This window comes from Cottoperca gobio, unplaced genomic scaffold (assembly GCF_900634415.1).
Source record: "Cottoperca gobio unplaced genomic scaffold, fCotGob3.1 fCotGob3_54arrow_ctg1, whole genome shotgun sequence".
Classification (NCBI taxonomy): Eukaryota; Metazoa; Chordata; class Actinopteri; order Perciformes; family Bovichtidae; genus Cottoperca; species Cottoperca gobio.
In genome coordinates, this window is record NW_021167055.1 from 20001 (window position 1) to 31173 (window position 11173).

Below are 11173 nucleotides of genomic sequence, written 5' to 3' on the forward strand. Positions count from 1 at the left end.
TACTGGTGAGATTGTGACATCAACAAATCATTGTTATTGTAATATAACCTAAACATATGAGTAATTTACAGTCTTAATTTACAGTCTCTGTCGTAATTGTCAGTATTTTTAAGGTCCTCGGTGACTAAAGTCACATTATACTTTCTGTGCTTCGCCTTTACACTTAACGTCATCAGGTTTAAGTCTCAGTCACTCAGCTGCTTCATTTCCTTGCTGTCGTTTCATTTTCCTCAAACGACCCTCAGATATCCACCTACGACTGCCTGCCAAACCACACACATCAACATACCTCACCATGTCCACAGCTAACGTTTCCCCTGCTCATCTTTCTCATTCCAGTCCCCTTCGCTTCTACTTTATATCTCAACACGGCGCTACGTCACCCCTCTCCACACCTCCCTCCATTCATCCATCTACCCCGTCCTCCACTCCTGTGTGTCACTTTGAAAACTTTCCTCTCCTCATTCCATCACTTCCCTCCGCAGATTGATCTTTAGTAGGCTAACAATCTATTTTGTGGTACATTTCAAATTGTGAATTATTATTATTATATAGTTTATTTGACCTGACACTGTTCAATAATGATACAAACTGGTTATGATTTAAGTTTGCAAAATCAGATATTTACCACTCATTCTGAAATATAAACTACTAACTCCAAACATTTCTATACGAAAGCTACATTTACAAAGGATTTACAGTAAAGCTTACAATAATATATCACAAGGTTCTTTTTTCCAGTGGCTTCCTGCGCTACAAATGACTCCTGGCAACCAATTTGCACATTATTAAAGTGTTTTGTATTTTACATGCATTTGTGCAATTTAGTAAATCAGTTTAGTGTAGTTTAAAACATGCTAATAGTGCTAATATATCTACAAATAGCGTGTTCAACCCAGTTCAGATGTATTATTTCCTGTCTTTGAATTCCCCTGCGTCTCTAAATCACCAAAGATTTGCAGCTCATTGCAGCTTTTTTGGTCATTAACAGCAATCCCTCTTTTTTGTTTTTCACTACAATTTAACATAAGACTTTAGCAGCTTAAAAAGAGCCGCGTGATTCAGAGCAAGAGAAATGTTGGTGATGAGAGGCATTAACAAGAACAGAAATATCTAATTTGGTTCATGTGCTCTCCCAGAAGCTCCCTAATTAGGACAAATTTCCCTCTTCTACACAAAAGTATGTGCACACGCACACGCACAAACGCGCACACACACACACACACACACACACACACACACGGCCTTCTCTGTATTCTAGGCAGACATACACTCTCTCTCATGTTAGTGATTGGATTTCTGCGCCTGTCTGTATCAGATTGACTTGACCTCACTGGGACAGATGTTAGAATCTAGACAGATTACATATAGATGTACACGAGGGCACAGATGTGTGTGTGTGTGTGTGTGTGTGTGTGTGTGTGTGTGTGTGCGTGTGTGTGTGTGTGTGTGTGTGTCTCTCTAGAGTACTGAAGATTGTATTGAGGATATCAAAGGTCTGGTTCTGCATCACAGAAGGCGCTCTTTGATTAGATCCTGAGGGACTAACTGCTAACTGCTGTACTGGGGTCAACTGTCAATGCACACACACACACACACACACACACACACACACACACACACACACACACACACACACTAGCATATACTGTTCATTCACACACACAATAGTCTCTGCAGCTGCATCAGTTTCTTGAGTCTGAGCTGGAATAAAATAACTATGAAATCTGAAGGACATGTGCAGTTGTGCGTCTGGTGGCTCAGGGAGGCTGACGGGGAGGTTGTCCTTGCACTGTCTGTCTGGCTCTTAAATCAATGAGAAAACAAGCGGCAAAGAAAAATTGCTGTTGCAAAACAGTCATAGTTCGGACATAATCAAATTTGCTATCAAAATAAAACATTATTACTAACTTATTATTTTAGATATTGCCGTCTTTTTATTGTTCTGGTATTTATTTTCTTCTTCACTCTAAGGTTTTGTTTTTGCCTAATTCTCTAACACCAATAATTATGGGTTTAGTAAAACAGAAGCTGGACAGGCGTACAAGTATAGGTGTGTGTCTGTTTGGACAAATGGTTGGGAGGAATTGTTTCAGTCAATACATCTGCACTTATAAAAGTGTGGGGGGGGGGGGATTTAGTGATTGAGGGTTTTATTGGAAAATGTTTCGCTCTACAAATGTAATTTCCTGCAGATTGCAATCACCCACACGTTTGTCAAGATCTCTTCGAACAAATCACTGTTCAGGACAATAAGTCTTCACATTAGAGCCTCAGCTAAATGGCTTAATCATGATTGGTAAGCTAGAGGAGGTGAGGAACAGGGGATGGTAGCGATGATGCACAGGTCTATTGCTTCAAAGACAGCAGAGGTTTAAAATAGAAAGCAGATCTCCCAGTGACATAACTTCTCGCTTCTCTAGAGGCTTTACCAGCAAACACATGATGTCATCAGCTAACACTGAAGGAAAGAGTGAGAGTTGTTAGTTTTGTCCGTATCTTTAAGAAAGAAAAAGTAAGCATGCTGAGCCAGCTGTGCTCACTCACCGAACCACTTAGCTGATATTAAAGTCAGACACGATGACTTCATCCTTGAGCACTTAACCACTCAGCACTTCTTACATCAGACTTGGAAAGAGGCCCAATGATGTCATCCCCAGGGGGCTGCACACACATCCATGCACTGACAGTGTTCTGTGGTATTATAATATTAAAAGAGGCTTTTACCTTAGAACGATCTTATGAGTGATTTTCTGTTGAATGCACGTATTCCATTAACTGTAAAAGAGTGAAAATGCTTCGAGTGGTTATAATATACTTCTGAATACACACACACACACACACACACACACACACACACACACACACACACACACACATATAACACACTCACAAAATAAATACATCAAAGTCATTTGTTTTCTCAGAACTTGCCATATTTTATAGTAAGGTACATACATTTACATTTCAGCTGTCTTTGTGCTCACAGTAAGGGGGACAAAACACCTACAGTAAACATTATGTCACACACGCACATGCACGCACGCGCGCGCGCACACACACACACACACACACACACACACACACACACACACACACACACACACACACACACACACACACAGCTAACTGTCCCCAGTGCACTCTGTCTGTTCCAGTCTTTTCTCAAACCACCTAATTTAGGCTTTCTTTTACTCAATAAGTAATCATATATGAAATACCACTTATACTTACAAAACATGTTCAACAAATCAACCATAAGAGTACAAAACAAGAACATAAATAAAAACAATCTACATCTTTATGAAGAAAACATTGTCGTTATAAAATAAACTTTAATAATCCACATTTTTTACAGCGTCGTCAGATGTGGTTCATTCTGGTTTTCATACGATGGACTAGGTTACTATTTATAGGAGGAATGCCCGAAGAAAGAGAAGAAGGAGGAGGAGGAGGAGCAGAGGAAGAAAAGAAGAAGAGTAAAAGCGACATTTAAGACATTCTGCACTGCACACGGTTACCGTGACAATTGGTTGTTGCCATGGAGATGATGTTGCATGTTACCAGGTGATTTTCGGTGACAGTCTTTGGGATCATTTAAAGCTACGGGGTTCCCTTTGTCATGCCCCGCCCTCCCCGCTGAACCCCGATAACTTCAAAGATAAGTGATTGAATGATTGATTGAATGATGACATCACTTCAACCCCCCCCCCACAAACAACATCAAAGCCCCCCCTTGTTTTCCACTCGCCCTCACTTAAAGTCCAATGGGTACTGGCTAGCAGGACGTTTAATCCTGCCCATCCTCATTCCATCCCTCTCATGGTCGGACCAGATCAGGTACATGGACGACAGATTGCACCAACACCCCGGCGTTCTAATCCTCTGACAAACCATGCCATTTGGCGATCTGGCGGCGCGGGTGATCGCAGATCTCCCTCCAGTGCTCACCGGGCGTGCCCGCCACCGACGTGCCCAGCACCACACGTCCGAGGACGGTGTTGGGACAGCGGGAGTTGCCTGTGTCTGAGTCCATCAGTAGCAGCTCCACGCTGGTGTCTCTCAGGCCCTCGTCGGAGGTCAGATCAAAGACAATGAGCTCGTTGAAGACCGGGTTGGGGGAACACTTCTTCACGTGGGTCTTCTTCTTAGAAACACGCTTCTTCCCGTGGTACATGTTCACCTTGACATACGGATCTAAAGAAGAAGAATGAAAAAGTAAGGTCAAAAGCAAAACAAAGGCATGGTAAATATCCCTGCAGCGGTTTTAGAGTGGCATATTATTCCTAAACCAGATCAATACAGCAATCGATAGAGCGGAAATGATGGATGTTAGTGATGAGGACCAATGAAGCTGGCTGTGTAAACACTTGGTGTGTGTATGTGTGTGTGTGTTTGTCCCTAAAGTGCGCTCTATCACATCCTGATCAGATTACTTCAGTGCGATGGCGGTGTCATTATGGAAACTATCACAGCATCCAAAGTAGTCTGGGCTGCTTGGCAGGAAGAGGAAAGTGATTTTGGTCTTTTCTGTTCATGCACACATGTTCTTCTGTGTAAGCAGTGATCACATGATCTGCACTTTTAAAGGTTCCGCTGAAAGTGTTTGTACCTGTAGGTCCATTGTTCTCAGTCTTGGGCAGGTGGCGAGCTTTGAGGACGACCACGGTCAGAGTGTTGGTGGTGGACTGGTAACACAGGGAGAGAAGCAGCTCGCCTCGGCCTGAGGACTTCTGTGGAGAGACAGAGGAGTGGTGAAAAAATTGCATCATACTGTATTTACATCTTTCCTTCACTATTAAACATGTTTTACAATATAAAATGAACAAAAGAATGCATACTAGTAACACCAAATATGATGTGGCCGTTGGCAAATCTATGTATTGATCCTATTAATAAATAACTTAGCAAATATTTAGCTACGATCAACAATGTTGTGGTGAAACCTGTAGCTGCTTGTATTGTGTCAGTGCTGCAAGATTACATGTCTGTCAACTGAACAATCTGCTTAAAGGGTGTGTTCTCATATCTCAACTTGCACAAACGTGTGACTGAGAAGTTCCCTATTGTGCACTCCATTAGTGATACACACACACATCCATGTCTGTGTGCACACCTCAGAGAGTTGCACCTTGGATGCTGTGATCACACATAACGGGATGTCACGCCTCGCCCCATGATTGCCATGGCAATAAGAAGTAGCACACAGACAAAGACAACTTCTTCCCCTGACCTGATTTTTAGGTCTTTGAAAATACATACATGAGTGTGGCGTGGATGTGTTTCTATATCATTCCTCTAGGGACATTGTAGATGTATTAGAGATGAAAGAACAAGGGACTCCATAAAACAAATATTCTACTCTATTCTAAGGGTTTTGTTTTCCTCCGGGGGGAAAAAAGGGCGATGGCTACGCAGCTTGACATGTGCTGTATTGATTCTGTGATTCTGCTCTCGCATGCAAACACACACACACACACACACACACACACACACACACACACACACACACACACACACACACGCACACACACACACACGCACACACACATGCACAAAGCAGTGAGGAAAAATCTATGCCACGCAGACAAAGAGAGCCACCACCCTGTTAGCTGCTTCTAATTCAGAGAGAACAATGTAGACGGCTCACGGTGACAGAATTCAGCCAAAACAAATGTTTAAACATCGTCTCATCGTATGTCATACACATAGATACATGGAGATATTAAACAGCCTACTGGAGGAAATATTAGTGAACTATTCGGTTAAATTCTTAGAGTTAGATCCTTTAGAGTTTTTTGCACTCTGTAACATCCCAAAAAATGTTAGTGCAGTGTTAAAGCAGAATAACTAGTGTTCTCTTCATATAAAGAAAACTCTTTAATTAAGTACAGCTGATGAACAGTAAACAACTACGGCTGAAGAAGCCTTTTCTCTTTTTACCAAACCCCCCTGCAAAGCAATATCATGGATACTAAAACTAATTTTCTATCGATTGCACTAAAAAGCGTTCCGATGCAGCAGACTCCTCCCTGCAGCAGAGGTTTATGAGATTTGTCTCTCCTGGGACCCAAATGAGAAATGGAATTGAAAAAGAAATATGGTTAGTCTCAGCTTGGAGAGAGCCAGCAGAACATACTTTAAGAAATATTATCTTCTTGATGAGATGAAAAATACAGAGGGAGCTCTGCTGAGGGGGAATGAACCAGAATCTTAGTTCCCAGCACTTCTGTGAAGTACTATATGGTATCGGAGATCTTTGAAGATATTACCGATAGCTCATATTCCTCCTGGGAATGTACAAATGTGCGTGAACATATCCTCTCCCACCTTTAAAGCAGAGCTCTGCAGAGTATTAGCCCACAAATGTATAATTGCATTGATATCATGTCACATTCCACCTGCAAATGGCCGAATGTTCATGTACAGCTAAACCATGGAGTCAGAATGTATAGAGGGCTGCTGCATCCTAGACCACAGACAGATAAAGATGGAAGTATCATCTTACAGTCTTCAAATTCACCAGCGCACTGAATGTAACGCAACCAACCCTAAACCATAATCCCAGTTTAGTCCAATGCATTTTCAGGAAATGTATATAATTCCTGTCATAGTTGTCACAGCAGTGGAAATGAGATAAAGTACATTTGAGGTCCTCACATCTGCAAGAAACAACCCATCGATCCATAATGGTGTCGGGGGGGGGGGGGGGGGGGGGGTATCACTGCATCTCGTCAACACTACTGACTACTGGGAGTGTAACAAATGTCATTCCCTTTGAAATGGTTTTAATTATCTGAAGGATATAAAGATTGTTACTAAACATATATGTATGTGATGCATCTAGCACATAAATGACATGTTTTACTGATTTCAGAATAATAAGCTGATAAAAGAGGATAATAAACTGAAGCACACTGAAACTGAGGAGACGAATAAGTAAAGGAACACCAAAGGTTTTCACGTATCCAAATCCACAGCAGTCCATTTTAGAAGAACACCAGACTTCAGTATCAGCTTACAAATCCATAATGTGCAATAGATCTGGTCTCCTTCTTCACACAGAGGGAGACACTTATTATCTCCGTGGCTTTATTTAACACTAACACTTTGCTCACCTAGTGATAGCTACAATGAAAGTGTGTAAATTTCTTCAATGCATTTGCAAAATACACAAAATTATTTAGATTCAAATTCAAAACTGTCATTCAAGGTGCAGATTATGCCATTAAAGCTAAAGATGAACTATTGAAAGCAGAATGAAAGATTTCACTGTGGTTTCAAGAAACATAACATATTGCATTTGTATTAAATATCATTATATTTTAATAAGTAAATGGATTTCAGGATATTTATGTACCAATTTCAGTCATTATTGGAGCAGTTTTGCAGTTTGTTATATAAAATAAATATGTTGCATGCTGTAAAAGTATTTAAAGACACTGTAAAGACTGTATGTGTCATAAATCTAAACCCAAAGATTGCACTCAAAGAAAACTGATAACAAAAATATGAGAAAGACAGATAGAAATCATGAATTCAAAGGGTTCAAACATCAAAATTGTTCCAGATCTTACTTTGACATTCTTCTTGATGATCTCCCGGCTCATCAAGACACGCCCCTCTGATAAGTCGATTCCAGACAGGGGTACAAGGGTCTCTCCGATGACCTCATCCCGGGAGAACCTATCAAAGCTCAGCACCATGAAGTGGAGGGCCAACTCCGACACTCGGGCCAGTGGGATCCCGTAGAAGCTGAAGGTCTCGTCAAAGGCGGGGTCCAGAGTCTTCCTCAGGACTCTGGTCTTCACCCGGTGCTTTTTCTCCGGCAGCAGGGTCAGCTTGATGTAAGGGTCAGAGGTCAGCGACTGCTCATCAGTCGGGGTCAGGCCATGGGCTTCCTGGAATCAAAAGTCAATCAATTAGTCAAAACTGAGTGTAACCATTTTTATTCAAATTTCCATCAAAAAATGATAGACACACACAAACCTAATCACAAACACATACAGTACCTTGATATGGACGATGAATGCTTTCTTCTCTGGCTGGTATTCCAGGGAGAAGTGGAGGGTCCCTAGCCCGCCCTCCCTCTCCTCTCCCTGGGGCTTGTCCACAGCCGGGGTGGGCGCCTGGCTGGAAAGGGTGCTGGATGGTGAAGGGATGTCACGGCGGTCCATCACCCCAGGTTGGGTGAACCCTGCATGGGGAGAGGGCAGCTCCAGCTCCGGGGAGCTCCGCACCTTCTGGTGGTGGTGATGAAATGGTTTGGTGGGGAAGTTTCCATTCAGATCCCGTTTCTCCAGATCCAGATGCAGATCCAGCCTAGAACCGTTTGGACTTGATGGCAGTTTACCGGTTCCGGTCGGACTCATTAGGGACGCAGTGTGGCAGTTTCCGTTAACATCAGTTTTACTGGTGTCATTAGTTGTCGTGGTGGCAGGTGCAGCAAACTTCTTCTTACCGCTGAGGCTCTCCGGATAGATGTCGACCCCTTTGAGCATGTGAACGAACTTATAGGGAGGGGTCTTCTGGGATTTGGCGTTTTTACGCTGGCAACAGATCCATGCAAAGGCTGACACAGTGAAGACAAGGCCGAAGACACTCACCACAGCAACACCTACAGGCACTGCCACTGTGGAGGAGGACAGAGAGAGCGGAGGGAGGGAGAAAATAACTTCCGTTAAAAATGTCTGACCACACACACTGCAACAAACACAGCCACACATCACAATTGTTCACTTCAACAGATTTTATTGTTGCATTCAGGCCTGAATCCATTTTGTGTGTGTGACTGACGCAGGCTGCAGTCTTGAGTCAGACAAAAAAAATTAAAAACTCATTCTGTTCAACCCTGATGATTGCTCATATTCCATACATGGCTACAGTAAATCAACAGGAAACAGCTGGTGTAAGAAATTAACTGCTTGGAAAACTACGTAACGTCATTATGTGGCAAGTTTATAAAAAATGGCTGAACTCCAAAGCAGAACATAGCAAAGTAACGAGACCTCGACTACAGCACCAATGGAGAAAGAAATGCTCAAATATCAATTTTTCCTGTTATCTGGTATCATGACATTATGATAAGTCAGTCAATGATATAAAGACCTGAATTTGAAAAGAAAACATCATCATCATTGTGGTCGTCAGAGAACAAACACCAGCTTGTGTTATCGCAATTGCACATTGTAATCACATGTTCTTCAACAGTAGTGCTAGATTAGGGTCCTAATTCATTTCAATGGTACTTTTGTCTACTATCGTATCACTGAAATGTTACTATGGAGACATATTACTGGGATATTTGCCACTCAATGCTTCAGTTCTTTGGTTGGTGATGTTGAACTGTGACTCAACAGTAATCGTTCTGCCTTCTCATGAAGTCAGAGTTAATAGGTCCATTTCAATAGAGGAAACGTTTCCTGCAGTCAAGAGGGCAGCCCAGTGGAAAAGCACTCCGGTTAACACCCATTCAAGGAGAGACAGAGAGGGGGGGGGGGGGGGGGGGGGGGGGGGTATAATCATGCACTTTATCTGGCAAAATCTCAGACTTTTTATCATACGTTTATATATGTTTTCCTCATCCTTGTTGCCTGGGTGATTCTGATGCTGAAGTGTCATGTTAACACTCAAACAATATATAAATAAACAATATGTATTTTTCTACATGTAAATGCAGTGATGTTTTAAAACAGTTTCACTTCTCTGCTGCCATTTCCAATCAATATTTCTTATAGTATTATTCTAGAGGTTATATGCCTATAAATTCATTTAATTTCTGTTGCAGCCATAGAATCCATCAAAAGAGTTTTACTAATCTGAAGGGACTGTGTCTCAATAAGCAGGGATAGTAAACTCATGTCAGTTAACAGCACTTGTGATTTTTCCCTTTTCTTGTCATTAATATTTCAGCCCAACATCCTGGGTGGAGTTGTTTTCAAGGCAACAACAACAGACAGATGGATGTGACACCAGGAGGGCGGTGAGGGAACTGCTGAACCGAGAGGAAATAAAGAAAACAGAGAGGTGCTTTTCAGACTCCACCTGTGCTATAGTAACACCACTAATATTAATATCGCAAAACACCTCCACCCTATTGGTTAATTCTCCTGATAAGTAGCTGTCGCCTTTAAGCTAGCAGCAAAATGGAGGTCTCCCCAAACACGTTGTTTAATCGAGGGTTTGGCAACACACTGGACAAAGCCATTCACTTTCACTTGAGTATTGTTGTATACAATAGGCTGCTCAACATACCTGTACTATCGTTGTTTCTAAAAACAAGAGGCCAAAATATCCTAAAAGTATTGGCGAGTAATATTAACACTAGCTAATGCTGTTGAGTCACATGCTGTGAATAAGTGTGTACATGAAGATTAACACGCCTGAGAGCACCACCGTCACACCTGTGTCATTTTAAACGGAGGAAACGGGTCTGACTCACCGAGCTGAGCTCCTTCCTCCACCATTGGAGCCATGTTCGCTGTCCAAGGTGCTGAAACGTCTGCTGTCTTCTCTCCGGAGAACTCGCTCTCCTGGTGACGAGGTGCAGTATATCTCCACAAGACCTCGACTTTGATTATGTTTAATAATTCAAAGGGTTTTGTACGGCTTCAATAATTGAAAAAGCAGTGATGTTTTCCCAGAGAGATGGATGGAGGGATGCTCCGTCCTCACCCTGCTGCTGTTACTCTGTGATGCTTGAGTGTGTCTCAGAGGCGGCAACACCCCGTATCTCTCTCTCTCTCTCTCTCTCTCTCTCTCTCTCTCTCTCTCTCTCTCTCTCTCTCTCTCTCTCCCTCTCTCGTAACGCTGAGCTCACCAGTGCTGACGCAGTAGTGACGGAGGCTGGCTGTGAAATCAAGACCCCCGGAGTAGCAGCACAACAGTTCCTGCCAATTTCCCTGATTGATTGTTAGGGAGTGATCGGTTTTACTCTGTCTATCTCTTTTTCTCTTTCTCTTTCTCTTTCTCTCTCTCTCTGTGTGTGTGTGTGTGTGTGTGTGTGTGTGTGTGTGTGTGTGTGTGTGTGTGTGTGTGTGTGTGTGTGTGTGTGTGTGTTGAAGTAAGACATCATTTGGCTGATTGGTTTGTATGCAGTGACGTTTTCCTCTGATATAGATGAATAGTAATTAGGGTAACAATGTTAATTAATTGTATACAGTATATGATATAC

The 11173-nt window shown here is 42.3% G+C and overlaps 1 protein-coding gene across 1 annotated transcript; it reads right to left on the minus strand.

Moving 5' to 3' along the window:
• Window positions 1-2918: 2918 nt before the first annotated feature.
• On the minus strand, window positions 2919-10735 carry syt4 (synaptotagmin IV). The gene is made up of 5 exons (XM_029428242.1): window positions 10442-10735; window positions 8013-8632; window positions 7578-7901; window positions 4613-4733; window positions 2919-4197 (listed from the first exon to the last, which is right to left on the minus strand). Exons 1-5 carry the CDS (start codon window positions 10473-10475, stop codon window positions 3878-3880), a joined length of 1419 nt encoding a protein of 472 aa, XP_029284102.1. The 5' UTR covers window positions 10476-10735; the 3' UTR covers window positions 2919-3877.
• Between the last annotated feature and the right edge of the window lie 438 nt (window positions 10736-11173).

Bases quoted from the DNA above. Each gene is read 5' to 3' on its own strand.
- syt4 (XM_029428242.1), bottom strand. From the start codon at position 10,475: ATGGCTCCAATGGTGGAGGAAGGAGCTCAGCTCG. The intron at 8,633-10,441 runs GTGAGTCAGACC...CCTCCTCCACAG, and splicing joins GGAGGAAGGAGCTCAGCTCG to TGGCAGTGCCTGTAGGTGTT. The intron at 7,902-8,012 runs GTACTGTATGTG...TTTTGATTCCAG, and splicing joins CATTCATCGTCCATATCAAG to GAAGCCCATGGCCTGACCCC.